General features: G+C 68.2%; 1 protein-coding gene across 6 annotated transcripts; it reads right to left on the bottom strand.

Annotated features, from left to right (window-relative positions):
• Window positions 1-1,437: 1,437 nt before the first annotated feature.
• CEP170B (centrosomal protein 170B) lies at window positions 1,438-27,600 on the bottom strand. 6 transcript variants are annotated; one of them, XM_027120754.1, is made up of 19 exons: window positions 27,465-27,600; window positions 24,013-24,144; window positions 17,071-17,160; window positions 15,569-15,647; window positions 14,744-14,802; window positions 13,559-13,697; window positions 12,797-12,901; window positions 12,167-12,649; window positions 11,200-11,924; window positions 10,942-11,118; window positions 10,427-10,517; window positions 8,563-10,275; window positions 7,102-7,366; window positions 4,727-4,886; window positions 4,350-4,493; window positions 4,147-4,235; window positions 3,605-3,698; window positions 3,421-3,472; window positions 1,438-3,269 (listed from the first exon to the last, which is right to left on the bottom strand). In XM_027120754.1, exons 2-19 carry the CDS (start codon window positions 24,115-24,117, stop codon window positions 3,046-3,048), a joined length of 4,794 nt encoding a protein of 1,597 aa, XP_026976555.1. In that variant the 5' UTR covers window positions 24,118-24,144; window positions 27,465-27,600; the 3' UTR covers window positions 1,438-3,045. The 6 variants fall into 6 exon arrangements, with proteins under 6 accessions (XP_026976555.1, XP_026976554.1, XP_026976556.1 ...); XM_027120753.1 differs by lacking the exon at window positions 27,465-27,600 and adding an exon at window positions 27,057-27,215; XM_027120755.1 differs by lacking the exon at window positions 27,465-27,600 and adding an exon at window positions 27,057-27,215 and having other exon boundaries at window positions 7,102-7,345.

The raw sequence follows: 27,600 nt of genomic DNA, 5'->3' as shown, positions 1-27,600 counted from the left end.
AGCCCGCGCTCCTAGAGCCCACAAGCCACAACTACTGAGCCCGCGTGCTGCAACTACTGAAGCCCGAGCGCCTAGAGCCCGTGCTCTGCAACAAGAGAAGCCACCACAGTGAGAAGCCTGCGCGCCGCAATGAAGAGTAGCCCCCGCTCGCCGCAACTAGAAAAAGCCCATGCACGGCAACGAACACCCAATGCAGCCCAAAATAATAAATAAATTAAATCAATAATTTTTTTAAAAAAGTTCGAAGACAGGTGGATTTTTGCCTTTCTACCCTGACACAGAGAGTGTAGCCCCTACAGAGGCCCCAGATTGGCGTAGCACTCCCCGCTTCGGTGGGCCTGTGGCTGGGGCCAGAGGTCATCAAACTATAGCCCTGGGCCAAATCCAGCTGAGTATGATCCTTGGCGTTCATCTCATCACAGCAAACCTCCACTAAAAACAAACTCAGTGGAGGTCTTTCGGAAAATGATCAAGGAAGGAAACATGGAAATCCAGGAGGCAAAGTAGAATACCAAAGGTACATGCAGGGAAAGGCAAATGGACTTTAAAACTGACAGCCGAGGCCCTCCCTGGTGGCGCAGTGGTCGGGAGTCCGCCTGCCGGTGTAGGGGACGCGGGTTCGTGCCCTGGTCTGAGAAGATCCCACATGCCGCGGAGCGGCTGGGCCCATGAGCCATGGCCGCTAAGCCTGCGCGTCCGGAGCCTGTGCTCCGCAACGGGAGAGGCCACAGCAGTGAGAGGCCTGCGTACCGCAAAAAAAAAAAACCAACAAGAACTGACAGCTGACTCTGGGGTTTACGATGTGTGCAAGGACAGGGCAGGCGAGGGGACAGAGCAGGTCCGGGTACAGAGCAGGTGTGGGACAGAGCAGGCGTGGGGAGCTGCTTGGGTACAAGTGACCTGCGAGCGGCTCTGGGGTGGGCCGCTTGCTCCTGCTGCCTGTCCCTCTTGCTTCTGGGTCCTCCCTGTAGCAGGAGGTGGGGGACAGTATCGCCCCTGGGCTGGAGGCACTGGGTGATGTGATGTCACCCCAGAGCGGGTGAGGCCTCAGACCCCTCTGAAGCCATAAAAAGGGAGAAGGAGTTGGGAGCAGCTGGGCCCCAGCACACAGCGCCAGCGCCCCTCCTGCGCTACGTGCACACGGGATGGCCTATTTTATAGGGCGCTCTTGGACCCTGCATCACTGACCGGCTTGAATAAAATAACTTTTCTCTCTTTGAGGAGCAAACGTCCGGAAAGTTCCCTGCTTTGCTTTCTTGCCTAGGTCTCCCCCTGGTGGCAGCATGTCTGCATCGCACCGTGCCGGTCTTGGGGGTCAAATGGGATTTTCCAGCCCAGGAAGGGAGACCCCTGGGCTGAGCACCCGGGGGTGGCAGGGAGCCCCTCCCTGCACCAAACACCACCACTGGAGAAATGAGGCCAAGGCGACAAACGCCGGCATGTTGCCACATGACAGAAGAATGATTTATTAGAACAAATTCCATGACAAATCATATAAAATAACCATTTTCTGAAAGACATCCATAGACCACCTGAGGACAAGGTGCACGGAGGCGCCTCCAAGAGCCTGACAAACGAGTCACCAATCCCAGGGCGGAGGCTGGAGGGCGGAGCGTGAATTTGTGAAGAAAACAACTGTGCGGCGACGACCGCGGGGGGTGCGAATGGGAGTGTGCTGGACGGACGGCCACTGCTCGTTTCCGGGGGACAGGCTGTGGGCAGCTGCGCGGAGCGCGCGGGGCGGGGCACCAGGACCAGCACCCCCTCCGCGTGCACACATCAGGCTCGCGGACGGGGCCGGCCGCGGACCCCACTGCCACTCACACACGTACACACCGGGCAGGGGGCACAGGGCCGGGGCGTGGGCTCCACGTCAGCTAATGTAAACACGGACACACGCGTCACCCACCGCGGCCCCAGAGCCGCGCCCGCTGTGACCCCGGCCCCCGCAGTCGGTCCTGCCCCGCGATCGATATCAGCGCAGGTGCCAGGCAGGGTGGGGGCGCCCCAGCCCCACCCGCCGCAGCCAGTGGGCTCTTTGGCTTCGAGGCTGCGGGAACATCAGCCCCCGGGAGGGGGCTGGGCTCTGCTCGCCTGGCACGTTCCCAGCTGAAAGAATCCTGAGAAATAAAACTGTTCCTGGGGGGCTGCCCCTACCCCCCCCCCACAGGACCTGGAGCAGAAAGGCCCGGGAGGCACCCAATTAATGCCCACAGAGTCCGCAGGACAGCGGGGAGGGGAGCGGGGGGAGGGGACGTTGTCCAGGGAGCTTCTGAAGCCCGGTTTTTGGTCACTTTGGTTAATCGCTCCCCTCCCTCTGGCCCAGAACCACCGGAAGCGGGTGCCGGGCCCGCCTCCCTCCCTGGACGTGCCGCGTGGGGGGCTGAGCCTGGGCTGTGTGAGCGCAGACGTGCCTGACGAGTGCTCGTGCCTGTGTGCACGGCGCCCGGCCCACGCGCTCGGTGAGTTTGGCAGTTGTGTTGGCACCAAAGGCTCGAAGCAGTGGGGTTCCTGCCACAAATGTTTCCACAGGCTGCGTGCCCGCCCCGGGCCACTGGACTCTGGGGCGCCTGGGAGCTGCCATCGCCCCGCCCAGCACGCACTCTGCCGCCTCAAGTCCCGGGGCGTCACGAGGCGTCTCCCCACCACCCTGCTCTGTGTTTGGCACTGAAAGACCGCATCGCCCAGTCCTCTCCCCCAACCTGGTCCCAGCCAGCACAGAGGAACAGGGCGGGTACGCACGTGCCCCCAGCCCACGAGGCAGAGTGGGACCCCCCGGGCCGGGGAGGCTGCTGCAGTGGCACAAACTACTCCTTCCTTGAAAGCTAACGACAAAGTAACAGCGATGGAGAGGAGGCTGGGCACACGCCCGGACACTGGCCCTTGGCATCGGCCACAGTGGGAGCTGGGCCAGGAGGCCAGTGGGGCGGGGGGGCGCTGGGAGCTGAGGAGGGGGCCTGGGCACCCACGGGGTTATGGCACGTGTGGGGGTCTTTGTGGTGAACTGTCCAGGCCCAGGGTGTGGGGAGGCTGCCCAGCCAACACCTAGATCAGGAACTGCTCCGTGTCGGGGAGGAAGGAGGGGTCCGGGAGGCCGGGGGTCCCGCAGTTTGCCCGCTGCGGGAAGCTCCTCGCCAGCAGGGCCGACGGGGGTGAGGACGGACTCTGGGAGGCCGGCCGGCCTCTCCCGAGCTGGGCCGAGCCCGCAGAACCCCGGTTTCCGGTCAGCAGGTCCAGGTTCCCACTGGGGTCCACGATGGCGTTGATAACTGGGGGGGTGGGGAGGGTCAGGCCGGCCGGAGGGTCCTGCCCTGCCTCCCGTGCCCAGCCGGGGGCCTCCCGGCCGGTTAGCTGTGAGTGTGGGCCAGGCTCCCCAAGGCCCCCGACGGCCCTCCCAGCGCCCCGCACGGCCACACCCACCTTCCAGCTGCTTCTGCACTCGCCTCAGTTCCTTCAGGATGGAGGTGATTTCCTGGGGGCAGGCGGGAAAGAGGCCGCTGGAGCCGGACCCCAGCGCTCGCCTCTCCCTGGGGTCCCGGGCTCGGGCAGCTCCCCCCAGTCTCCCTGCAGCCAAGCGGGCCGGGGGCGCAGAGGGGCCCCTCACCTTGTTGGACGTCTTCAGGATGGGCACCTCGTTCTCCGCGTTGATCCTGGCCTCCAGGTCTTCCCAGGCTCGCCCTGTGTTCTGAAAGAGGATCCTGCACCCCAAGGGGCGGGGGTGGGAACAGGCAGAGGACAGTGACCAAGAGACCCAGGCATGGCAGCCTCCCAAGCCACGCCACCAGCCACGGGGAGGTCCACGCCAGCCCCTCCTGGGCACACGGGGAAACTGAGGCCTGGAGCAGGACCTGGGCAGGCCGGTCCCAGCGTCCTGTCTCTGGGCCTAAAGTGCGGAAGGCTGGGAGGAAGGAGGGGGCAGGGAGGGAGGGGCGGGTCATCCTGGGGGCTCTGGCCCTCCCAGGCCCAGGGTCTGGTTGCCAAACCGCACGCGCATGCGTGCGTGCACGCACACGTGGCACAGTCCTGGCACACAGGCACACGTCTGTACCCGTGTCAGGGCCTCAGGCTGGGTGTCCGCTAGGCAGTGGTGGCTCCCCGGCCCGTCCCAGGGGCTCTCACTGGCCAGCGGCACGCGGGCCGACTCACTTCATCTTCTCAGCGAGGTGCTCCGTGTTCTCGCGGATGGCCTGGGATAGCTGCGACACGGGGTTCAGCATCAGGTTATCGAAGATCACCTGCGAGGACCTGGCATCAGCCCGGCGCCTGGACGCCCCAGGAAGCCCTGTGCCCTCCATGCCCTGACGCGGCCCAGAGCCCAGAGCGAGCTCTCCGAGGGGAGGGGCGCCTGCCTCCTCGCGGTTCCGAGGCCGCGTCTTGCCGGCCAGCGGGTCCTCGCAGCGGTCGTTCATGTTCTGGTCCAGGTCCTGAGAGCGCGGGGTGCTAGGTGGCACCTTCTGGAAGTTGAGGCTGGCCTCGGGGATGCGCTGCACCAGCTGCAGAGGTGGGGGAGCAGGGGCGTGGCCCATGGGGCGGGCAGTGGACAGAGCAGACGCCGCCCGGCCGCTCAGGGTCCCTGGGCACCCCGCCCTCGTGGAGCAGGTACCGGGCCCGCACTCTCAGGGTGGCTGGTGGGGGGCGGTGCTGGGCACGGGGTGTGGCCCCGGGGAGGGCTCACAGCCACGGCCCCCCACCTGGGCGTGCAAGGGGCTGCCGAGGGCAGGCTCACCTCCTCGCGGGCGGAGATGGTGGAGGCGGGGGTGCCGGGCACACTGGCGCGAGAGGGGCTGTGGGCAGGCCCCGGGCAGCCCGGCGAGTCGCCGTCTCCGGCCACATCGTGGATCTCACGGGCCAGGGTGGCCACGTCCTTCACCAGCGTCTGGCTCAGCCTGCAGCGGCAGTAGGGAAGACAGGTCCTGCGGGGTCCTCCTGCGCCCGGCCTCAGTGCAGGGAAGTGTGGGGACAGGAGCCAGACGGGACACGACGTCACCCCCCCACAGGCAGAAACCCCCATCCCCCCCGCCCAGGTGGGGTGGGAGTCCCTCCCAGGAGGCAGCCACTGGGTCAGGAGCAGGGCCAGGGGTACACAGCCTCCAGCCTGGCCCAAACTACACCCAACCAGCCACCAGCAGCAGTGCCAGGGGGACTCCCACTGGGCGCCTCAGCGCCCGACCCCCTGAAGATGAGGGGGCTGGGGCGGGGCCCTGGGAGGAGGGATGGGCAGATACACCCACAGGCTCCTGGCCACCAGGGCCACATGAGCCCCGCTCCACAGGCAGGGAGACGGAGGCAGAGTCACTGACAAGGGTCAGAGCCAAGCAGGCCCAGAGGCCAGGGACTCTCCACAGGGCAGGGAGGCCAAGCCTGCAGCCCCAGAGACAGCGCAGACCTCCGTCCCCTCCGCCCTGCCGATGGTAACACACACTTCCCTGAGAGACTCCCGGGCCACCCAGGAAAGGACACAGGCCAGCTGGGAGCAGCTCCCTGCCGCAGACTGCCCGTGAAGCCCCAGGGCTGGAGCCGAAAGCCTCCGTCGCCCGCCCTCGGAGCACCTCAGCCCCACGGCCGGCGCGCTCTGCGCTACTCCAGCCCTTGGCCAGGCTCGGGGCAGGGGGACGGGCTCCGGCCTTTGGCTCCCTCAGCCCTCGACGCCTGCTGTCACTCCAGGGACGGGACCCCAGGACCCACCAAGGACCAAGGACCAGGTCTCCGCACACAGCTGTCCCAGCTCTGCTCAGGGCGCCCCCCGAGCCGGCCCTCGTACCCGTCCACTCTTCGCGGCAGCTACAGCCCCTCCCGACAGGCGCTGGGCACAGCTGGAGAAATTTCCCCGGCTGGCCTCTGCCTCCCACCAAGGGCTGCCCCAGGCCCCATCAAGATAGGGGTCCCCGACTTGGTCCCACCCTTCCGACATCAAAAACACAGAAGGACCCCCTTTGAACTGCTGGTGACCTGTGCCCCTGCCCCCAGCCAGCCCCGCCCTCCGCTCCCTCTGTCCTCCGCAGCCTGCAGGCTGGTGTGTTCAAGCTCGCCCACTCGGGAAGCCCCCTGGGGCCCCCACTTCCCCTTCCTCTCTCCTTCCACCTCCGCCCCCTTCCCCTCAGCCAGGTGGGGCGCCCCCTCCAGAACCCCACACCCTGTCTCCTGGGCCGGCCCCTCGGCCCCCTCCCAAGCATCACTCTGCACAGGCAACTTCCCCCCAACCACCCTCCAGGTGTCCCGAGAGCCCTGCCCCAGCCCTCTTCTCTTCATGCTCTCCACACCCTCACACCGCCCACAGCCTTGGTCACCGTCTTCATGCTGGTGACGCCCACACCTCCATCCCCCACGTGGGCCACTGTCCTAGGAGCCACTGCCCCCGCTCACCTCCCTCCAGGTGCCTCACCAGCACAAGCTCAGCATCCTTGGCACCAACACTCACCACTCACCAGCCCCAGCCGCTCACCTCCTGCCCTCTCACAAGCCTGCAGTCAAGCCGTCACAGCACAGACCGCTACTCAGCGAAAGCCCACTCTCCTTCCCTGCCACCTCCGCACTCACCACTCACCAGCCCCGCTCCCCTCCTGCCCTCAAGCCATCACAGCACAGACCGCTACTCAGCGAAAGCCCACTCTCCTTCCCTGCCACCTCTGCACCATCCTTTTCAACGCCTGACCTGGAGGCGATCCTTCCACTGAATGACTGCATGAAGGAACTCATCTTTAATAAAAACCTTGGTGAAGACCTTCCTGTACCAGAGGTTCCCCCACCCTTCTGGGCAGATCTGCATCCATCCATCCAGCCACCCGCTACCCATGCAACTGCCCACCCATCTATCCATTCATCACGCACCCAACCGTCCATCATCGATCTATCCACCCACTGCCCATCCAACTACCCATCCACCCAACCGTCCATCATCGATCCATCCACCCAACCGTCCATCATCGATCTACCCACCCGTCCATCATCGATCCATCCACCCACCCATCATCCGTCCATCCATGCACCTATCCATCCCCGACAAGCATTTCTCAAGCCCTTTAGGAACTGAACCCCCAGCCCAGTCCCAAGGGGAGGCGCCCTGTGGATCAGCAGCGTGTGCCGTCACCCGTCACCACTCACCTGGCAATCTCAGCGATCTCGGCTGTCTGCACAATGAAACCATAAGGGTCGGGCTCTTCTTCCTCGTCGTCTGTGTCCCGGAGGCCAGGGGCCCGGGGTCGGGCCCGGCCAGAGCTGCCAGCCCGTGGGGTCTGCGTGGCTGTTGAGGCATGGGGGCGGGCGTGTTTGGGGGAGCCGTGGTGGGAGCCATACTCCTCCTCGGATGTGGATGTGCAATCCGAGCCCTGCTGCCGGCGACTCACGTCTCGGGTGAGTGAATTGGTTCCAAAAGGAAGAACAGAACAGAGCGGCCGTCAGCACCTGCGGCAGCCCCGAGGCCCCTCCAGGCAAGGGCCCGGCACCCCGCACTCAGACGCCCTTTGACTGAAGAGCCAGCAGCTGCTGGGCTCCGGGGACTGCAAGGTCACTGCCAGCCCAGAAGCACGCACACAGACGGGCAGCCTGGCGTGTCCATGGGCCCTCGTGGAGCAGCTCAGGGTCGTGGCTGGTTGGCGGTGGCAGGGGCCACGTTCTGGGGGAGGGGTCTGTGCCCATCAGGCAGAACCAGCGCCCTTGGTTAGGGTTAGGGTGAGGGAACTGGGAATTGGTGTCTGCAGACACGCCGGGTGGGGGTAAACCACTGCCGTGGATCAGCGACGGCCCTGGGCTGGGCCGTACGTGTGGCCGCACAGCCCGTGGTCAGAACCCAGCTCAGCCACCGCAGCCCCTCCCTGCACCTGCCCGCCTCAGCCCCGACTGCTCGCCCACCGCTGCGCTGAGCCCCTGTGGCGGCCGCAAACATGCACAGTACAAGGAAGGGTGGGGCAGCAGGTTCCCACCAAGCAGGTGTGGCCCTCACCCCTTGGCCATGGGGCAGATGCCACCTTGGCCCCCTGAAGACCTGGCAGGCAGGGAGGGGCCCGAACTCCAAGGCCGTGGGTGCGGGAGGGGTCGGGGGTTGGGGCAGGTGTGGAAGCAGCAGCACGGGGCTGGACCAGCAGTGCTGACACCTTAAACCAATTCATTCAGAGGATGGGTCAGTCCCCACGCAGGGCGAGCCTGGCTGCAGGGATGCCCACATCCACCCCGGCAGGAGCCGGCTCCGGTGCCACGGCAGCCGTCCCTCCCTGCTGCACACACGGGGGCCGCAACTCCAGGGAGGGGCAGGCCCAGCCCCCTGTCTGCAGTCACCCAGGCCTGCTTGCGAGTCGGGGCAGTCCCTCCAGGCTGGAGATGGTCGGGGTTTTCTGCGTTCACACCAGGACCGCCTGGGGGCTGCAGGAGGCCCGCCACCCGTGCACAGCCGGGTGCACGTGTATGTGTGTGTGTCAGAGGGAGAAACACCTGCCGACGGGAAAAGGGGCTCCTCCAGGGCCAGCACTGGGGGCCCCGTAGCTGGTGCAAGGCCGACGCACAGAGACCTGCAGACACACTGCGCGTGCCGACCGGACCCAGGGCCGCCCTCCCGCTCCCCACACTCACTGGGTGAGGAGTACCGGGCGCTGCCCGGGCGGGCCCTGCTGAAGGGCTGGCGGGGGGGCGTGGTGGCGTTGGCGGCCTTCCTGGCCGTGGCCCGAGCCTCGGCCACGGCGGGCTTGCGGCTGGCGCAGTACAACTCGACGCTGCGGCCGGAGAAGCCGGCGCGGGTGGGGGCCGCCTCCGAGTCGCTGGGCCCTGTGAAGGAGCCGGCCCGCTTCCGGGGCATCGCCAGGATGTCCAGGCGTGACAGCTTCTTGGCCTGCTCGGCAGCCGGCTGCCCCGCTGGCTCGGGATTGGCCGGGGGCCCCCGTTCGCCATCTGCGGCCTCTGTGTCCGAGGCATCCCCCAGCCGGGCCCGCCTCAGCCGGGAGGCCCGCGTGGGCCGTGGGGCGGACAAGCTGTTGGAGCGGGTCAGCGCCTGCTGCACCTTCTGGAGGCCGGCTGAGCCGCGGCTCTGCTCTTCCCGGGCAGCAGGGGACGGCGGTGGGGCCGTGGGTTTCCGGCGAGGCCCCCGCCGCCCTGCCCCCACGGCCCCGGAGGTCTCGTGGTCAGAAGTGACCGTGTCCACACCGGGCAGGTGGGCAAGGCTGGAGCCTCGTTCCTCATCGGGCCAGTCCAGGGACCCTTGGGGCCCGTGGCCACGCCGTGAGGCCAGGCGCCTTGCCGGCTCCCCACGGCCCGCGTCCGCTGGGCCCGGCGGGCGACGCTGCTTCTCTGAGAGACGCTCGCGGGCGCTGCTCAGGCCGACACCCCCCACATCCTGCACTGCCGGCGGGGACGGCGGCTTCTCCTTCTGCAGCCCCGAGGGCTGCGGGCTGGGCCCGTTCTTGCCGCTGAGAAGACTGACGGTGCTGGCCGTGTCCACGTCGGAGTCCCCGGACAGGGAGTCCTCTGGCGGCCCAGGGGCGCCGCCCAGCTCACCCTCCGGCTCCTCCACGGACTTGGAGAGCAGTCTGGCCTCCAGGGCGGCCAGCGCCGTCTCTGTCTCCTTCAGGATCAGGTGGGTGTCCTGAGGGTGCAGGTCCATGCGTGAGGCCCGGGCCGCGGCCAGGTCCTGCAGGAGGGGGTGGGTGCTAATGTACGGCAGCTGGCCAGGAGCTGCAGGGCCGCTGGCCGGCTCCTTGGTGAAGCTCTCCTGCCGGACGAACGCCGGGGCCTCCTTGGTGGGGGCCGGGGCGGGGCCCTCAGGCTCCGGGGGCTGCCCTGTCCGCAGCTGGATGACCATCCTCCCACTGGTGCTAACGTACACGCTGTCCCGTGTCGGGGGGCTGGGCTGCGCTGCCCGCCCCGGGCCCTCCACCTGCCCTGGAGCCACAGTCGCTTTCCTGGGGAAGGCCACCTCCCCGTTCTGGTCCCCAGCGAAGAATGAGGTGGGGGCCGGCTCCCCAGGGGCCCTCGGTGAGCGCCGGCCCCTTGTCCACGCCGGTCCCTCCTGGGGGCTCCCACGTCTTTCTTCCTGCAGGCCCCCGCCTGGCTCAGGGCCCCGGCCTCCGTCCGACCCACTGGCGTCACTGAGGCTGTCGGGCTCCAGGTCTTCCTGTCCCAAGAGGCCGGCCTGCTCGCTGCCCAGCTCTGGCGGCCCCGGCCCGCTCCTCCTGGTGGCCTCGGGGCCGGCGGGGCTGTCCGCCCTGTCGCTGGGCAGCTGTGGGAGCAGCCTTCGCTGGCGCACAGGCAGGGCCCCCTCCAGCTCTCTGGCTCTGCGGCCGGGGCCGTCGTCTGGAAGACAAGGGGGCTGGTTCGAGTGAGCGCTGCCCGCGGGCCCACACGAGGAGCCGGCCCTCCCCCGGGCACAGTGGCCTGCGCTCGCGTCTGCCTAGCTGGTGGCCTCGGGCTGCCCCCTCCCTGCTGCGGCACTGGGGCCACTTACCTGACAGGCCCGGGTCCGAGTAGCTGTCGGCCAGACTGGCCCAGCGGGACACCCACTTCTGACCCCCGGGGGAGCCCGGTACTGGGAGGCCCTACGGAGAGGAGGGCAGGAGCGTGTCCGCGGCAGGGAGAGACAGGAGCCCCACGGGGAGGTGCTGGGGGCAGGAGGGGGCGAGGCAGCCCGCCCCAACACCTGCCCCCCAACAGAAGCAGCCAGAGGACCCCCGTGGCCTCACCTGGCTTGCGTAACTACCCACGTCTCAGCCCGGCTCAGTGGCTTGGAGGTCAGCGGTCCCTGCCCCCCCAAGACTCAGCCGGGCCCCGCCCGTGGGCACATACACGCAGGCACCCCCGACCCTCTGCACAGGTGGGCGCCAGGACCTGGAGCCCACAGCTCGGGCAGGACCAGAGCCTTCGAGTGCATACAGGACGCAGTGACCGGGGCCCCGGCCCAGATGCTGTCCTCTCCCCGCCCAGTCCCTCCCCAGGGACGTGTCTGGGCTCAGTCCCACACACCTGGAGCTCCACCGGGGGGGTTCCAACCCCGCCCACTGGCCGGGAGGCAAACTCCTGCAGCAAGGCCATCCGCTGGGCCACTCCGTCACCGGACTCTTCTCTGTCCCCTCTGATAACTGGACGGAAGGCGGCCGAGGACGCCCTGGAGAGCTCAGGGGACTCCCGTACCCCAAAGACCTGCCGGGAGGGACAGCCGGGCAGCAGGTCAGAGCCCGCGCCCGAGGCCGGCCTCCCGGGCTCCGGCTGCAGCACGCCCACCTGGTCGATCATCCGGCGGGCCTCCTCCACCTCCCGGTCCTGCGCCTCCGTGTCGATGGTGTAGGTCCCTGCGTCACTGAGGCTGTCGTCCTCCTCCTGCTTGCGTGCCTTTGTCACTTGGGGGTCAGCAGGGGGTGGCGGCGGCGGCGAGGGGGCCGCGGGGCTGGCCCCGCGGGGTAGCGGGGGGGCGGGCGGCGTCGGGGGCGTCTTCTCGGGGCCTGACCGGGCAGCCGGGGAGCCGTCCCGCAGGCACTGGGCCATGAAGTCCTGGGCCAGGCGGGAGCGGCGCCCCACGCTGCCGAAAGGGCGAGCTGAGGCCCGGGCGGCGGGCGAGGGGCCGCCCAGCCGCTCCTCCGCCTTCTCCCGCTTGAGAGAGCCGGCCCGCTGCGGCCCCGAGCTGCCGCCCGCCCCCCGGGTCGAGGCCGGGGCGGGGGCGGCCGGGCGGTCCCTGTCGGTCGGCCCGGGGCCGCGGCGCCTGTCGGGCCTGGGGTCCCCGGGCGGCGTGTGCGTGAAGGACTGGGAACGCTTCTTGCGGGGCGTGTCCTCGTCGAAGAATTCGATGACGAACGCCTGCTGGCCGTGCAGCAGCTCCTGGGGGTCCCGCCTGAGCTGCCTCTGTAGCCGCACCTGCTCCCCGCCAGCCTCCGAGGGGACCCCAGCTGCCCCGGCCGCCTGGGCCATGGGGTCCTCCGAGTCGCTCTGTGTGCCGTCCTCGTGCTTGTGGCCTGGAGGGGGCGGGGGCCCGACGCGTGAGGCCGAGGGAAAGGAGACGCCCGGGGGTCGACACACAACCACCGCCGTCGTGTGGTCGGGGACACACTGCCCCACCATGGACCCAGCCCACGTGGCCCAGAGAAGCAACAGGACCAGGCCGGACGGCCCCCGACAGGGCAGGCGGCTCTCGGGCAATGTAAACGGACCCGGGAGACGAGGCCACCGAGGCGAGGGCGGGCAGCCGTGCACTCACCCTTCAGGGTGCGCGTGTGCACCGGCAGGTCGCTTTTGGTGCTGTGCCGGTCATCGGCGGGGCCGGCCCGGTGCAGCAGGCTGGGGTCGCTCTGCACCAGCCAGTCGGCCACCTTGGTCTCCGCAGAGACCACCTCGATGGCTGTGGGCTCCCTGCCAGGGGGCCGGCGCTGGCGAAGGGAGAACTTGGTGACGTGGTCCTTGATCTTGACCTTGCCGGGGCTGCAGTCGTCAAACTCGATGGTGAAGCAGGCGTGGCTCTGCACCACGGGGGCCACCCCGCCCCCGCCCGCCTCCGCATCCCTGGTAGGCGCCTCGTGTGCCGGCACCTCTGGGGCCCGCGACGGGGGGACCTCCTTGGTGGGGATCTCGAAGTAGCTGGGCTCCCGCCGGAACGAGTAGCCCTGCGGCTCCGCGGGGGCCCGGAAGGCGGCCGTCGTCCCCACGAGGTCACTGTCCCGCTGAGCCAGCTCCTTGGGCCGCTCTGTGGGGGAACACGTGCTCAGGCCAGGCACGTGCTCACGGTGGCTCCCTCGCCCCACCCACCTCCGTGAGGACCATGGGCGCCATGTCTCCCTGCCCACGGCCCCGCCGAGGGCACCTCCAGAGCAGGCTGCCCTCCAGGACTTACCCGTGTCGGGCTCATCCTGGCGCCGCTCCTCGGGCGGGCTGCTACCATCGTCCTCACCCCACCAGGAGGGCTGCCCGTACAGGGGTGTGCGGTAGGCCGCCGCCTCTGCAGAGGAAGAGTTGGAGCCTGGGTCCCTGTGGCCCCAGCACAGACAGAGGCGGAGACCCGGAGCTGGGGAAGATGCTGGGGTCTGCAGGGGGCCCCGGCACCACCTCCCAGCTCGGGTCTGCAGCTGCCCAGAACCTTCGCCAGCCACCCTGAGCCCCATTTCTGCAACCCTGGTGGGTGACAACGGCAGTGACAACCTCCCCATGGGGCGGCTGTTCCAGGGAGGCTCGTCCCTGGGGTTGCACTGTCCTTAGCACTGCGGCCCTGGGGCAGGCAATCCCTTGAGCCCGGCCTGGGCCCTCTGCCCCTAGGGCCTGCCCGACAGAGGGGCGGGAGGACAGCAGCGAGCCCCACCCAGGGCTGGCCTCTCCCCCAGGGCCTGTAAATGGTTCGGGTCACTAATAGGTGACCTGGGGCTGAGAGCCACTGCGCTCTGACTGAACCACGTGGAGCAGGTGGCTGTTCCTACAGGGGTGCAGGAGTGCACGGTGAGTGTGGCTACAGGGGTGCAGGAGTGCAGGCACACATGCTGGGGGGCTGTGCGGGGAGGGGAACGTGTGTACGTCGGGGTGAAAGGTCAGCTCCTGGATGAGGTGGACCAAGGCCTGTGTGCACACCCCTGTCCCTCCCGCACCCCTCTGCACACCATCCTACCTGGCCCCGGTCTCCGGTCCCCCCTCTCTGGCCTGGGGTTCACGGCCTCGCAGTAAGGCGCCTGCTCCGGCACAGCCTCGCCCGTCTTGGGCGCCGGGCTCTTGACGCTCACCTGCAGCTGGCTGGTGTACTTCTCGTGCTGTGGGCAGCGGCTGGGGTGAGGCGTGTCCTCGGCAGGACGGCCCCGCCCAGGGCACCTGCGTGGCCTCTCCTCTGCCCCACAGTGGCATGAGGTCCCCCTCACAACCCCCGCGGAGCAGACAGCCTAAGGCCTGCCGGTGTCACGAGGCTCGAAGCTGGGGGGCCGCACCCAAGGCTGGGGGCATCCTCAGGGCCACAAGCTTCCAGGAGGGAGTGGACAGCAGCCGTCAGAGGGGAGACTGCCACCCACAGGCCCCTCCAGAGAGGGGGTGGGACAGCCCTCAGGAGCAGTGGGAGGTGGGGAGCAGCAGCCTGTCCGTGCGTGCGCGTGCGCGTGTGTGTGCCGGGCCCCACCTGGCTGAGCTCGGCGGTCATCGGCCCTGCCCCTCACTGGCTGTGTGACTCTAGGCAGGCCACCCACGCTCCCTGTGCTGCCCATGGTTACTTTGGAAAATGGGACTAAGCCTCCCCCCCCAACCCCCCGCCATGGGGCTCCTGGGTGCGGCTCTGGGCAGGGTCCCCTGAGTCTGCTCCATGACGCCTGCACAACGGAGCAAGGGGAAAGGAGAGGCTCCACCTGCCATGACCGACCCTGGGACCTTCGAGCCCCAGCTGAAGGAAGGGTGCTCGAGGGTGCCCCTCACCCAGGACCTCCCACGAGGCTGTCCCCAAAGGCTGCCTCCCTGCTAGCCTCCAGACTGCTCCTGGCCACCTCCACCCATGGTAGCCCAATCAGGGTCCTCCCGGTACCCAAGATGCTGGGTGGGCCCGGGCCCTCCCTCCCACCCACCCACTCCTGCTGGGCAAAGCAGCCTCCTCTGGGGCTCCAGCCACACCCGCCATCTGTGACTGCATCAGCCGGGGGTGCGGTGGGGCGAGTCGCCTGACTATCTTCCCCACCTGCCCGACTGGGCCATCCGGCAGGGCAGGCCAAGCCAGGCTGACGCACAGCGGCCCAGAGGCCTGGGGGAGATGGGCAGTGGGAAGCGGAGGGCTGTGGGGACACAGGGATGCAGGGGCCCCAGGCCAAGCACCAGTACTGACCCTGAGCGCCTCCTCAGGGACGCGGTGCTGCACCCGCTCCAGCACGTACATGTTGGAATGTGACAGCGCGTTAAGGAGAACAGGATGCAGGAAGGGGGCGGGGCCCTCGGGCCCAGGCGTGGTGGATGAAGAGGGAAGGCGGGCTGGGCGGAGCGCTGGTGCAGATGCCTGCAAACTTCCCCCAACGTGTGTGCACTGGCCATGCGTCCACACTGCAGGGACAGCCCGCAGGCCGTGTTGTCCCCGGTCAGGGGACAGGACAGAGGCTGCTCCAGGCCACCGCACACACGTACCTTAGGTCTGCGGGGATGCTCTCCACCCCACTTTCAGCCCAGGAGCCCAGCGGGGCCCCAGAGGCCATGCCGCCTGCATCCAGCTCCAGTGCCCGTCCCAGACCACCCCTCAGCCCCCGGCCTCCTGAGGCTTCAGGGTGCGGAGGGCCTGAGCCAGCCGCTGGGTCCACACCCGCCAGCGGGTGTGCCCAGGGCGGAGGCATGGCCCCCACTCACCCACGTCCTGAGCACAGAAAGCCATGCCTGGGCGGCCCCCAGAAACACCAGGACTCCGGGTCCCGGGAAAGTTTTCCCATTCCTCGGGCTCTCTGTGAGCTCAGCCCCGAGCGTGGGCAGAAGGTGTCCGTGGCTGGGGCCTTGGCTGGGGGGCAGGCGGCGGCAGGGGCTGGAGTTCAGGGCGGAGCCTAGCCCGGGCTTCACCCTCCTGTCTCTAACCCCCTGAGGCCCCCACCCACTTCCAGCATAACAGGGCGACTGAGGCCCTGGGGACAGAGGGGGAGGCCAGGAGGGGTGAGCGCCCCCGGAAGGATATCGTAGCCGAATCGGATGACGTCATTGAGCTTCAGCGTAACGTACTTCTGGTCCGGGATGCGCACGTCGTTCACGAATGTCTGCGGAGTAGGCAGGTGGCGGAGATGAGCCGGGGCAGGCGGGCCGGCGACTCTGGAGGCCCCAGAAGTGGACCACCAGGCCCTCCTGTGCTGCTCTGGGCCCGGCACCGTCCTCCCAGCACGGGTGCACCAGCCTCACACCCCAATGGGACCACAGGACAGACGGCCGCAGGAGGACCAGCCGAGGGGGCCGAGGCGCCAGACCCCACCCAGCATCCAGGGACCCTGACACAGCCCCACAAGCACAGAACCCACGGACACCCTGTGAGGCGGCCCCTTCTCTCATCCACACAGAGCTTCGTGCCGGCCCCCAAAGCCCCCAGGAGCGGCGAGGCACTCCCACAGGGTGGCCCCAGGGCAAGGCCGGTCAGACGGTGTGCCGAGGGAGGAGGGGCTGAGGGGGCAGAGACCCCAGCAGAGCCTGAGACCCTCGGCTGGGGGCACTCTGAGGGGGACTGGGGGGTGGCAGCCAGCACTTGCTGGTGTGCTCACAGGGCCGAGGCAGAGCCAGCCTGAGGCTGCTGTGGGACCCCAAGCTCAGGACGCAGGGCGTCAGACTTCACAGGCTGGGGGAGAGGGGGGAAGGGCCCTCCTCAGCTGGTATAAGGGGGTGGAGGCTGGTCGTTTGTTTTCTTACTGAAACAGCCTCCCAGGCCAGGAGACCAAACACAGAAAGAACAAGGCACCCAGACAGGTGTTGGACCCTGGAGAGAGCCCCGCCCTGTCCCTCCCACCCTGCCTCCACCTGAACCCCTCTCTGCTCCTGCAGCCAGGAACTTCCTCTTGGTCACCTCCTTGTCCCTGCTGCCCCCAACTCACAGAAGAGCTCACATATACCCCTTAGGACAGGGTACCCCAGCACAGCCCCATCCGTCACAGGAGCCCCATTTCCCAGCCTGCAGGAGGTCCCATTGCCTCCCCTGCCCACCAGAGGGCTCACTTCCCTCCTCACCCAGCAGGCAGCCCCACCTCCCAGAGGCCCTACCCAGTGGGAGCCCTCCCAAGGAGGCCACCGGAGCAGGAGGTCCTGGTGGGAGCCAGGTGGGGACAAAGCAGAGGCGTGGGGCAGTGATGAGGGGGCAGACCCAGGGTGAGGATGGAGCTGGGGCAGCGCCAGCACTGAGGGAGGGGTCATGAACGGGGGTGGGGTCGTCACTAGGGGGAGGGCCATGGAGGGGATGGAGCCATGGGGGGCCCAGCCGGAGTGGGGAACCAACGCAGAGGGGTGTGGCCATGAGGGGGTGGTGCCAGCACCATGGGAGGGGTCATGGAGGGGTGGGGCCAGCACAGGAGGCGGGGCCAGCACAGGGGGCGGGCCCTGGAGAGGAGCAGGGGGTGGGGCCACAATATGGGGTGGAGCCAGGGTGTGGGTGGAACTGGGCTGGGAAGAGGGGTGGGGCCAGCACAAAGGCCCTGCACTCACCCCATTGAGGCTGCCCAGGTCCTTGACCCAGTGCTCGTCCCGGTCTCGGTCGTAGTTGATGACAGCATGCTGCTTGTCCACACTGCGGGACTGGGGAGACACACAAAGCCTCGGGTGGCCGACCGGGCCAGGCGGCCCAGGAGGTGGAGGCACCCCGCAGGAGGCCCTGCTCCCCACTCTCCAACCCTCCCCCACCCCACCACAATACCACCACCAGGCCCCTGGCCACGCAGCCCATGAGGTCGCACCCACACCTCCACACCTCAAGCGTGTGCCCCAGAAGGCCCACCCAGGCCTGACCCGGCCAGCCGTCCTGGCCACGGAGCAGGCCGCGGGGTTCCCCCTGCCCCAGCCTGCCTCCCGGGCCCCTCCCGTTGTGACCAGCCCTCCACGGCACCAGGAGGCCAGTGCCCCCCCTGCCATCCCAGCCACTGCTCCTGGGTCAGCGTGGGAGGGGCTGGGAATGCTCGGAAGATCTGGGACACGCTGTTCACTCCCAAGGGCAGGCCGGGCTGGACGGGGGCGGCAGGATCAGAGGGCTGACCCCTCCCCCCACCAGCCTGGCCCACAGCGCACACCTCTCGGAGTGACGGACACGCGCACACACGCGCGACGTGCCTCAGACCCCACTGCCTTCTGCTGGCATGCACAGGGCTCACGTCCTGAGCACACCCTGCCACCCAGATGCCACACGCACGTGAACACATGCAGGTAGCTCTGCCCCGGCCACCAGCCGACCCAGGAGCCCTCCCCAAGGACAGTCACCCAGCTCCCTCACACAGTCCAGCTGGAGGCCACAGCCCCTCCACTCCAGGGACAGAGAAGCAGGGACAGGGCCACAGGGTCACGTTCTGCTGCACCAGGCACCGCCAGCACGAGCCGCCTTGCCCAGCCAGGGGGCGGGCAGTCCTGACACAGAGCGCATCACCACCGCCCAGCCCACTGCCCACACCTCACTGCTGGAGGCCCCGTGGGTCTGGGTGGCAGCTGCGTCCCTCCCCCACCACCTGAGGAGCCCAGGCCTGGGGCAGCCCCAGGAAACACCAGCAGGACCGGCCAACCGTGGGGTGCTGGGGCCCAGCCCTGGGCAGATGACGGTACCTGCCCGGCAGGGCTCCCACGAGACACCCAGGACCCCCACTTCCAGAACATGTCACGGGAACGACGGGACCCACACACTCGCTCCCCACCGCCTGGGACAGGATGGCCCGGCCCTTGGGAGGGTGAGCCAGCACCTGAGTCCCTGCGTCACCACCCGCCACCACCTTCTCAGTTCTCACAGGTGAGTGCCCAGACCCCTCCCCCAGCCAGAGGCCACCTCCACAGAGCCACTTTCTCTGATTCTCTCCACCTACCCAGCACCCCCGGCACCGTCCAGAAATGGCCAGTTTCCGGGGGGTGGGGCCCAATACCCTCCCCCGAGGACTGGAGCTCCCAGGCCTGGGCCTCCCTCACCCAGAGACAGGAGCGCACAGCAGGGTGGGGTGGGGTGGACATGGGCTCTGGCCGAGGTGCCAGGGCAGGGCCTGGCAAGGAGACTGCAGCAGGCAGGCCTGTGAGGGCTCCAGCCTCTCCTGGGCTCAGAGGCCTGAGGTGGCTGGCTTCATGCACAGTGATGCTGCAGCAGCAGGGGCCCGGCCCACTCCTCATGCTGCCACGGACCCTGGGTCCTCCAGAAGGGAGCAGGGGTGCAGGGGAGGCTTCAAGGTGAGCACAGAGTCTGCGGGGCCAGCCGGGGCCTCCTGGACACAGAGGCCAGCCCGGAGCCGCCTGCCCCAGCACCACCCCCGTGAGCCAGGGGAAGCACGGGCCTCCCTCCCCGGGAAGTCCCCAGGGCTGATCCTGGCGGGGCTCCAGCGCCACCTCACCTGCCTCCCAAAGCAACGGGTCTCTGGCGAGGTGAGTCTGACCTTGAGACCCCCTGCCCCACGCCCCTGGCCTCATCTCTTTCCCCGTCCTGAATTCCTCAAAGTCGGCACCCACAGCTAGACAGCTCCGGGCCACCCTGGCCGCAGCCTGTGCCCCGGACGTGGGCACCACCTCCTCCACTGGACTCTCCCGCTGGGCCCCGAGCCAGCCCTTCCCACTGTCCTGGCCCAGGCAGGGTGGGGGCAGGGCACGCTGGGGGGGCCCACACGCCCTCCTCTGGGCCTCGGTCTCCCGGCTGCAGGTGCTGGCAGAGCTGCCCCAGGCCCCGGGCCCCGGGCGGCCTAGACAAGGATCAGCAGGTGTCCCAGGGGCCTGCGTGCTCGGGCTCGCCCCACCGCAGGCCAGGGAGCTGCCCCTCTGGGTGGCCCCGTGGGTCAGGCATTCCTTAGAGTCCAGCCTGGCAGCTGGGAGGCCTGGGGCTCACTGAGGGGCTGTGCCCCCTCCGTGCCCAGCCACCTGCCCGCCTCAGCCCTGCCCAACACCTGGATGCCACTGGGGCCGGACTCTGCCCTCCACGTGGCCGGGTATCGGGCTCCCGGGGACCGCAGGCCTGAGAGGGGCTGCTGGTGGCTGCACACCGGGACGTGGCGGGACGGGGGCTCTTCTCGGCCTGAGGCAGACGTGGTGGCCGACAGCAGGAGGGTGCTCTGTGCCTCAGGCTTGGCCACTACCTTTGCCAAGGTGTGGCCCCTAGAGGGGCTTCTGGGCTGACCTTTCCGGCCTGAACACCTTCTCTCCCTCTCCAAGTTTCAGACCTCCAACTCAAGCCCAGCCTGGCCAAACCCAATTCCTCCTCCCTGCCCGCCTGGCCCTTCAGCCTCCCTGGGGAAGGCCACCGACCAAGCCCCCAACAGCCCTGGCTGCTCTGGCCACACCCCCTCAGCCCCAGCAGCGGCACCCCTCAATCTGCCCCCCGCCTGCTTCCCGCAGCCCTCCCCAGCCCTCCCTCTCGCCGCTCTGCCCCGGCCTGCCTGCTGGCCAGACACATTGCCCCTGCAGGTGCCATGCCCTCTCCTGGGCCACGCTCTCCCGGTGCCCACCTTCCCTTTCCCGGCAAGACACCCCCCCACCCCCCCCCCCCCCCCCCGCCTCGCTCAGCCCCAGGCTCCCCGACGCTTGTACCCAGAGCCTGGGCTGCCCCACCCCCTCCCCAGACTGCCGAGAGCCAGGAGCCCTGGGCACAGGCAGGAAGGGTCCCGCAGCCAGAGCCCGCCCGCCCTCCCTCCCTCTCGGCCCAAGCCCAGGTGCCCAGAGGCTGGAAGCCCACGCCAGAGGGGGAGGTGGCCCCTTGGCCCAGGCAGGACTCAAGACTTAGAAGGACACAAAGCAGGCCACGTGGCAAGTGGAGCGGATGGGGCGCAGACGCGTAAAATAGCTGTAAGAGGCTCCAAACACACGGACTTTTGGAAAAGGACCTAATTGTAGTCACTTTAAAGCGGAGTAAAGATGTGCTTCCAAAACTTGGGTCTGACGCCCTCCAGGAGCGAAAGCCCCGCCCAGCATCTGCCCTCCAGGAGCGAAAGCCCCGCCCAGCATCGGGCAGCGGCCCAAACCCCAGGCTCGGGGCACACCCTCCTGCCAGCTCACACCCAGCGCCACCCCAGCGGGGCCACGGCGCCCACGACCTGCGTGTGTGCAGGGGGAGCCCGAGCTGGGTCTCTGGGCCGCGGTTTCCGGGTAAGGATGTGTGCAGATGAATCCCAGCTGTCACCCCTCCCACGTGGCAAGCCAGGCGAAGGCAGAGAAGACACCTTGCCACAAACACGCACAGGCTCTCTCTCTCACACACACACAGACATGTACAACACCCACACACATGTGCACACATGCACCTGTGCGCATACGTGTTTGCGTGCGCACACGTGTGCACAGACGTGTGCCGACGCACAGGTACTCGCCCGCGCACATCCACACGTGTACACACACACACGCCCTGCACCAGAGCCCAGGGACACAGGGGCAGGAGCCACAGCAGGCAGCCTGGGCTCGGGCGCCAGGCAGACCTGGGCCCATGTCCCCGCTCACGTCCTCACTGGCCCAGCTTGTGCCAGGCTCGCCCTGGGGGCCAGGACCCCTGGCGAGTGGGCGGCCCGGTGGGAGAGCGTGGCGGCACGAGGCCAGGCTGGCGACTCTGCCTCTGGGACACAGCGCCCCCCCCCCCCCCCGAGATCCACACGTGGGTGCTCCTGCCTGGGTTGTGGTGCAGCCTCCTGGACGGCCCCTGTTCCCCAGCCACGTCTCCTCGCGCCGCACTGCCTCACCCTCCCCGCCGGGCAGAGGGCCCCCCCCGCCAGCCCCCCTGCCAGCACCGCCCCTCCCACTCCCCAGCTCTCAGCACAACGTCGCCATGTCCAGTCGGCCCCAGAGCCCCCCCTACCCCGGTCCCAAACCCGGTGCCACCTTTGGGTTTGGCTCCTGGGGGGTCACCTGGCTCCTGCTTATGTGTTTGTGGGCGGCCCAGCCCTGGAATGGAGACCCCAGGCTCCAGCGTGGGGCCAGTGACCATCGAGTGACAAATGTGGGAATGGACACAAGGACACACAGAGGGCAGGCCAGGGTGCTCCGGGAGCACGTGGCAGGGAGAGGGTGGGGACGGGGCGGGCGGGCACGATCTCGGAAAGCCAGGCAGGTGGGGAGAGGCTGTGGCCCCCAGGAGGCCTAGTGGCCGGGGGTACCTATCCCTGCACCCGGGGATGCCTGAGGCACGAGGGAGGGAGCGGGAAGGTCGGGCTTTGCCCCTGAACATCCGGCGGCGGCGGAGAAGGGGGCTTGTTCGGCACCAGGCTCGGGCTGCCCCTGAGGTGCCCAGGAGCTGATGACGCGCGAGACTGGGGACAGCACGGTGACAGGCACCATTTGCATCACGTGAGCAGAGGTGGAAACCGAGGCTGTGGGTATGGACAGGACCTCCAGGGAGGGGTCACGTACACCCAGAGCCCAGGCCAAGTGGGAAAGCTGCAGGGGCCGCCAGGCACGCGCCAAGAGGCCCGGGAGCCTGGAGCTGCCATCCTCGGGAGAAGCTGTGGGGGGCGGGGGGCACGGCGTGTGCAGTGGCCATCCGGGCGGTGGCGTGGGGACTGAGGCCGTGGTGTGCAGGTGAGGAACTCCCTAGCAGGGGCTCCACAGAAGAGTATGGGGTGAAGGGGGCTGGCAGGACAGCACAGCAAGAGGATGGGCGTCCTGAGCAAGGGGCAGGTGGGCTGGAGGGGGGAGGTGTTGGGAGGGGGCGGCATTCCCACACCTACTCTACAGCTACGTGACCTCCCTGAGCCTCAGTTTCCCCGTGTGGTGGAGACATGGCCACGCTGCCCAGAGCAGCCTGAGGCAGAAACGCAGGTGCACCCAGGCCAGGGCCAGCCCAGCATGGAGGGCTGAGGATCCCCCCTCCCTCCACCCTGCTCAGGGCTCCACACTGATCGGCCCAGAAACTAGGAATTGGACCCCAAACTCACACTGCGCACCCTGCCCACCCCCTGCGGAGAGAAGCGGGCAGGGTGAGGGCCTGGTGCAGGGCACAGAGCTGGCGGGCGGGGGAGGAGCAAGCACGCTGGGCCCCCAGCGCTCACAGGCTCCCGTCAAGTGCCGCCTCCTACGAGAGGCCCTCCCAGCCACCCCGGGAAGGGCAGGGCCATCGACAAGCCGCACAGTCACAGCAGGGCACACACAACTCCCCGCCAGGGCTCAGGGCCCAATGTGGTGACCCCTGTGGATCTCTCACCAATGGACAGACGGCAGAGGTCATGTCACGTGACACCATCACGGAGCCACCGGCCACATCAAGACCCCCGCATCGGCCACCCCAGGAGGCCGGGGGGGGGGGGGGCGACCTACGGCCTCTGCTTGCTTTACGTGGCCTAAGAACAGTCTTTACACTTTACCTCCTTCAGGACAGGTGAAAATGATATGAAATTGACATATCAACAGACACAAAGTTTGACTGGCGCGCCCGTTTGTCTCCCCAACAATAGCAAAGCTGAGTGGCTGTGATGGAGGCGTGTGGCCCGCAAGGCCTCAGATGTATGCCCAGCCCTTTACAGGAAGCATTCACCCAGCCCTGCACAGACCCACCGACTTCCAAGGCAAGAAGCAAAGACAAAAAGGGAGACTGCCCTAGATCAAAGATACTGAAAAGACCGAACAAGCAAGGGCGGGTCCTGCTGCGTCTGGAGTCAGGCAAATTAGAGGACGTTTGCGGGAAGTCAGGGTGTCTGGACATGGACAGGCCTTCATTTGCTGCCCAAGTGGACATGCACATGGTTGGGACCCCCGGCTGCAGCCCAAACCCCATGCATCCCAGGGAGTGAGTGGGCGGCAGCAGCCAGGGCGGCGCATGGAACAGGGGAGGGGTCTCACCCTGCACCCAAGTGGGCCGCTTGGTTGGACCGGGCAGTGCAGCCCACCTAGGACACCCCCTGAGAGTCCCACAGTGGGAGCATGGAGCTTGGAGGGCTTGGGGACAGGGACGCAGGTGCTACGCTGAGGAGGGGTCAGGGCTGCAGGGAACCCGACTCAATCACCCCACGAGGGTGAGGAACCCCTGTGGGCTCTACAGGGTCAAGTCCCCCGCCCCCTCCCCTCCTCATTCCTAGGAGCCGGACCCATGCACCCCGTGGAAGCCAAGGTTGGCTCAACTCAAACTCAGGGCCAGAGAGAAATTGCCGAGTGCCTGGTGTCCCGGCTCTTAGGGCCCTGCCAGCTTCTCGAGCCTGAGAAAGGCCCCCAGCCCCCAGCCCAGGGCACCAGCCTTCCACTGGACAGCTCTGATGGTCAGAGCTGACCCTGTGGCCCCCTGATTCACGGCCCTGTTGGGGCCCCCGGACAAGGATGTGGACGGGTCTGCTTTCGGGCACCTTCCCAAGGTGGGCCCCAACACCTTCAGAATCCGGTAGCACCTTCCCATCAGAAACGGTCCAATACGCAGAGGCAGGGACCCTCACCCACGAGTGCCCCGCTGTGGGTCCAGGGCGGCCTCCTCCCCAGGGGCCCCGCCCCAGCCCAGGGGCCCACACTCACCTGCAGCATGAGCTCACACTCATCTCGCCCCACGAAGATGAGCTCTCGGGGGAGCCGGTGGCGAGTGCCGCTGCCGCTCACCAGGAACCAGGAGGTGGCGCTCATCTTGGCACTGGCGAGGCCTGTCCGGCCCTGGGGGGTGAGGGGTCATCAGAGCAGGGCTCCCCTGCCTGGGCCCGGGCCCCTGGACACCCCAAAGACCAGCACAGATCCTGCCCCGATGAGGTTCAAGCACCTTCACGGCACCACCGCAGTGGCCGCTTCCAGAAATGCTGGGCTCCAGGCCAGCCCCTCACCGAGTGTGCCTGTCCCCTGTGGACACCTCCCAGGCTAAGGTCGCCCGGTCCTCCCTTACACTCTAGGTCCACACATAGCCTCTTCTCTCTCTCTCTGGGTGCCAGAGATTGGGTGCATGGGGCGCTAGCCACACTGCCTGCGTGTGGACCCACGTGTGTCCCCGTGACCTGCAGGAGCTGCTCCCAGGTGGGACTCAGCGTGGCCCTTCAGGGTCCCCACAGGCTAGGCCCACACCCAGGACACAGACTCTGAACCAGAGCCTCTGCCTCCCCTGCTGGAGACTCTGGGGTGGGCCCAGGCAGGGGGCAAGGAGGAGATGGCTGGAGACCGGAGCCCTGAGCCATCAATACGCCTGCCACTGAGAGGGGGTTGAACGTCCCTTGGCAGTCACTGTGACTGCCCTGCAGACGCCCCCAGGCCAGGACAGTACCAGGTGGTCAGGGCAGCAGGCAGTCCCTCCAGTGCCCAGGAGGGAGGTGGTGCTTTGGTGCCTGAGATCCTGGGGGCTGATATGGTCAGGACGGACAGGGGAGTATCAGGGTGCCTGAGGGGCACAGTGGGGACAGCCTGAGTGACAAGGGCCGATGTCACCCGAGACCAGACCCTGGGGCAGCCTGAGGCCCCACGCAGCCAGTGTGCACGTGCTCTCACACAGATGCCAATTGCCCAGAGCCGTGTCTCAGGGGCACAGGTACCAGAATGTGCAGACACACCTGCGCCCCACACATGTGCACACAGCTTACACACACACCCGGAGCACCGCCTACAAGTGCCCTGGCCACTCTCCCGTGGAAGCTCACACACGCGTGCGCGCACACACACACACAGTGGGTAAAACGTGTCCTGAGCACTGCCATGCGCCAGGTGGTGTCCTGGGCTCTGAGAGACACACTCCCTGCATCACGGGGCTTCCCTCCAGCCAGGGAGGTGGGCAGCAAGAAGGGAAACCGCTTGTGAGAAGGTGCGAGTGACACAGAGAGAAATAGGGGTGGGGACAGCAGCGCAGCCGCGAGGGGTCCATCTACAGAGGGTGGTCAGGGAAGGCTCAACTGGGAGCGGGCGGATGCAGGCATGTGAACATCTGGGGGCCGTGCTCCAGGCAGAGGGAACAGGCAGGGCCAAGACGCTGGGCCGCGTGCTCCCGGGAGTTCTGTGGCTTGTCCGGGAGCGAAGGGGGAGGCCCTGGAGGGCCCAGGACATGCTGCATCCCTAAGTGCAGAATGCAAATGCAGTAGGCCTGTTCCAAAATTATGAAGGATTTCAAAACAGCGAGAGCAGAATGCTAAACCCAGTGCAGGGTCTGAGTGCGGGGCCCATGCAAGAGCATGTGTCACACACCCGTGAGGCCAGCCCTGGAGGTCCTGGGTCCATGATCTGACTCACAGTGTGCAGAACAGATGGCAGGTCAAGCAGGAGGCTAGTTAAGCCATGAGACAATAACGAGGGAGAGAGAAGATGGTGCTGGCACCTGGCGGGAGCAGAGGACCTAGGGAGCATCCCCAGGCCCCGTCCCTGCGACACCCACACCCAGAGCCTAGCCTGAGGCTCCTACGAGCCAGGTCTCAAACCAGGCCCCACCCATCGGTGAAGGCCCAAGTGACCATGTAACCCACGGCAAACCCTCATGTCACCTCGGGCAAGCAAGTGGAAAGGTGTCGAAAAATCCACCCAGAACACAGCCCCAGCCGGCCAGAGCCCCTCATCCCGGAACCCCTGCCCTTCCTCAGGGTCCAGCCAGAGGGGCAAAGCTCTGGAAGCCGAGGGGGCGGGGACTCCCGAGCCCCTGCAGCCTACGGAGGCCTCAGCAGCACAGCCGGAGGAGATGACAGAGCTCTCTCCAGGAGAGTCCCCACCCAGCCCCCAGCCCAGCCCAGCTCCCACACTCTGCCATCACCTGCCACCAGGTCGTGACGGGCAGTTGGCAAGGGAACCCCACCCAGAGGAGGCCACAGCCTCTGCTTATGGCAAAGGGAGGCCAAACCCCCAGAGCCGGGTTATGCGGCTGTGGCGGAGCCAGGCCGCCCCTGCTGCTGCCAGCCCATCTCGAAAAGGCCCAGGCCTGGAGTCGTGGACGCTCCCAAGCTGCCTGCGGCCGGTTCAGGGCTAGGCTGGCCATCGTTGCTAGGAGGGAGAATACTAAACACCCCGAACTTGTCCCCCCAGAAGGGCCACCCGCCTGGAGGGGAGGGGAGGAGGTGGAGTCGCCCAGGGGCAGGGGCCGGGAGGGGCAGAGAGCGGCGGCGGGCGGCTGGAAAGCGCAGACTGAACGGAGGCCGGGACAGCGGAGAGGCGGCGGCGGCAAAGGGAAATGAGGAGAGAGGGAGGTGGAGGAAGACGGAGGGAGGGACCGCGGGAGGGGAGACCAGGCCGGGAGGAGGCCAGGCGGGAGCGCCGGGCCCGCAGGGGGAGGGAGCGACGCCTTCTCCTGAATCAGCGCTGGCCGGGGGCGGCCAGGGCCCAGCCGGTGCCTGGGCGGGGACCCCGGCGCCCGGGCCAGCGCCCCCCTCTCCAGGCCGCGTAGACGCGCGCCCGGCGGTCCCTCCCGGCCTGACGCAGACCTGGGCCGCCTCCGCGGGGGCGAAGACCGACCTGGCCAGGTGCGCCGGCAGCCCCCACCCCCGCGCCTTTGTCCGGCCCACCGGGCTCCGCTCGCCCGCCCCCTGCCCGCTGCCCGCGCGGCCCCGTCGGCGCGCAGGTGCGGGAGCAGGGAGGCCCGGCCGCCGCGGGCGCAGAGCGGCGCGTCTTACCTGCGGCTCGGTCCCGACTCGGCCCCGGCTCGGCCCCGGCCCTCCCGCCCGGCCGGCCGAGCGCTGGGCGGGGCCGCCGCCTAGGACATGCCCGGCGCGGCCCGCACGCTCGCGGCAGCCCGGCGAGCCCACGGGCAGAGCGGCGGCCCGGCCTCGCGCGGCGGGTCCCTGACGTCTGCGGGCGCCCCGCCCCGCCCATGCCAGGCCCCGCCCCCGCCCCGCCCCGCCCCCGGAAATCCAGGTTAGGGCGGGCCCGGAGCGCCAGGTGAGCGCGGCTCCCGCCCCCGGCGGCTCAACGGGCCCCGCCCCCGCGCCCCCCCCCCCGACCCCCTCCGACCGGGCCCAGCCCCCTCCCCCACTCGCCCCCACAAGTCTGTCCCCAGACCCCTCCCCTCACGGTCTTCGTACCGCCTCGGCTTGGGGACCCGCCCCTGCGTGCCGGGGGCAACCCGGTGGCCGCAGCAGCCCCGCGTCTTGGCTCTGAGCCCGCGGTTAACGCTTAACCAAGCTCCGGGAGCCCGAAACTCGAACCGCACCGCTGGGC

Source organism: Aethalodelphis obliquidens, unplaced genomic scaffold, assembly GCF_003676395.1.
Source record: "Aethalodelphis obliquidens isolate GAN/ISIS:26980383/991018 unplaced genomic scaffold, ASM367639v1 scaffold21, whole genome shotgun sequence".
Lineage (NCBI taxonomy): Eukaryota > Metazoa > Chordata > Mammalia > Artiodactyla > Delphinidae > Aethalodelphis > Aethalodelphis obliquidens.
This window is presented reverse-complemented; position numbering and strand designations above follow the sequence as displayed.

Coding starts and splice junctions, on each gene's coding strand:
- CEP170B (XM_027120754.1), bottom strand. CDS start 24,117: ATGAGCGCCACCTCCTGGTTCCTGGTGAGCGGCAGCGGCACTCGCCAC. Junction 11,119..11,199: donor CCCGCCGGATGATCGACCAG/GTGGGCGTGCTG, acceptor CCCTCCCGGCAG/GTCTTTGGGGTACGGGAGTC. Junction 4,494..4,726: donor CCATCTCCGCCCGCGAGGAG/GTGAGCCTGCCC, acceptor CCACCTCTGCAG/CTGGTGCAGCGCATCCCCGA.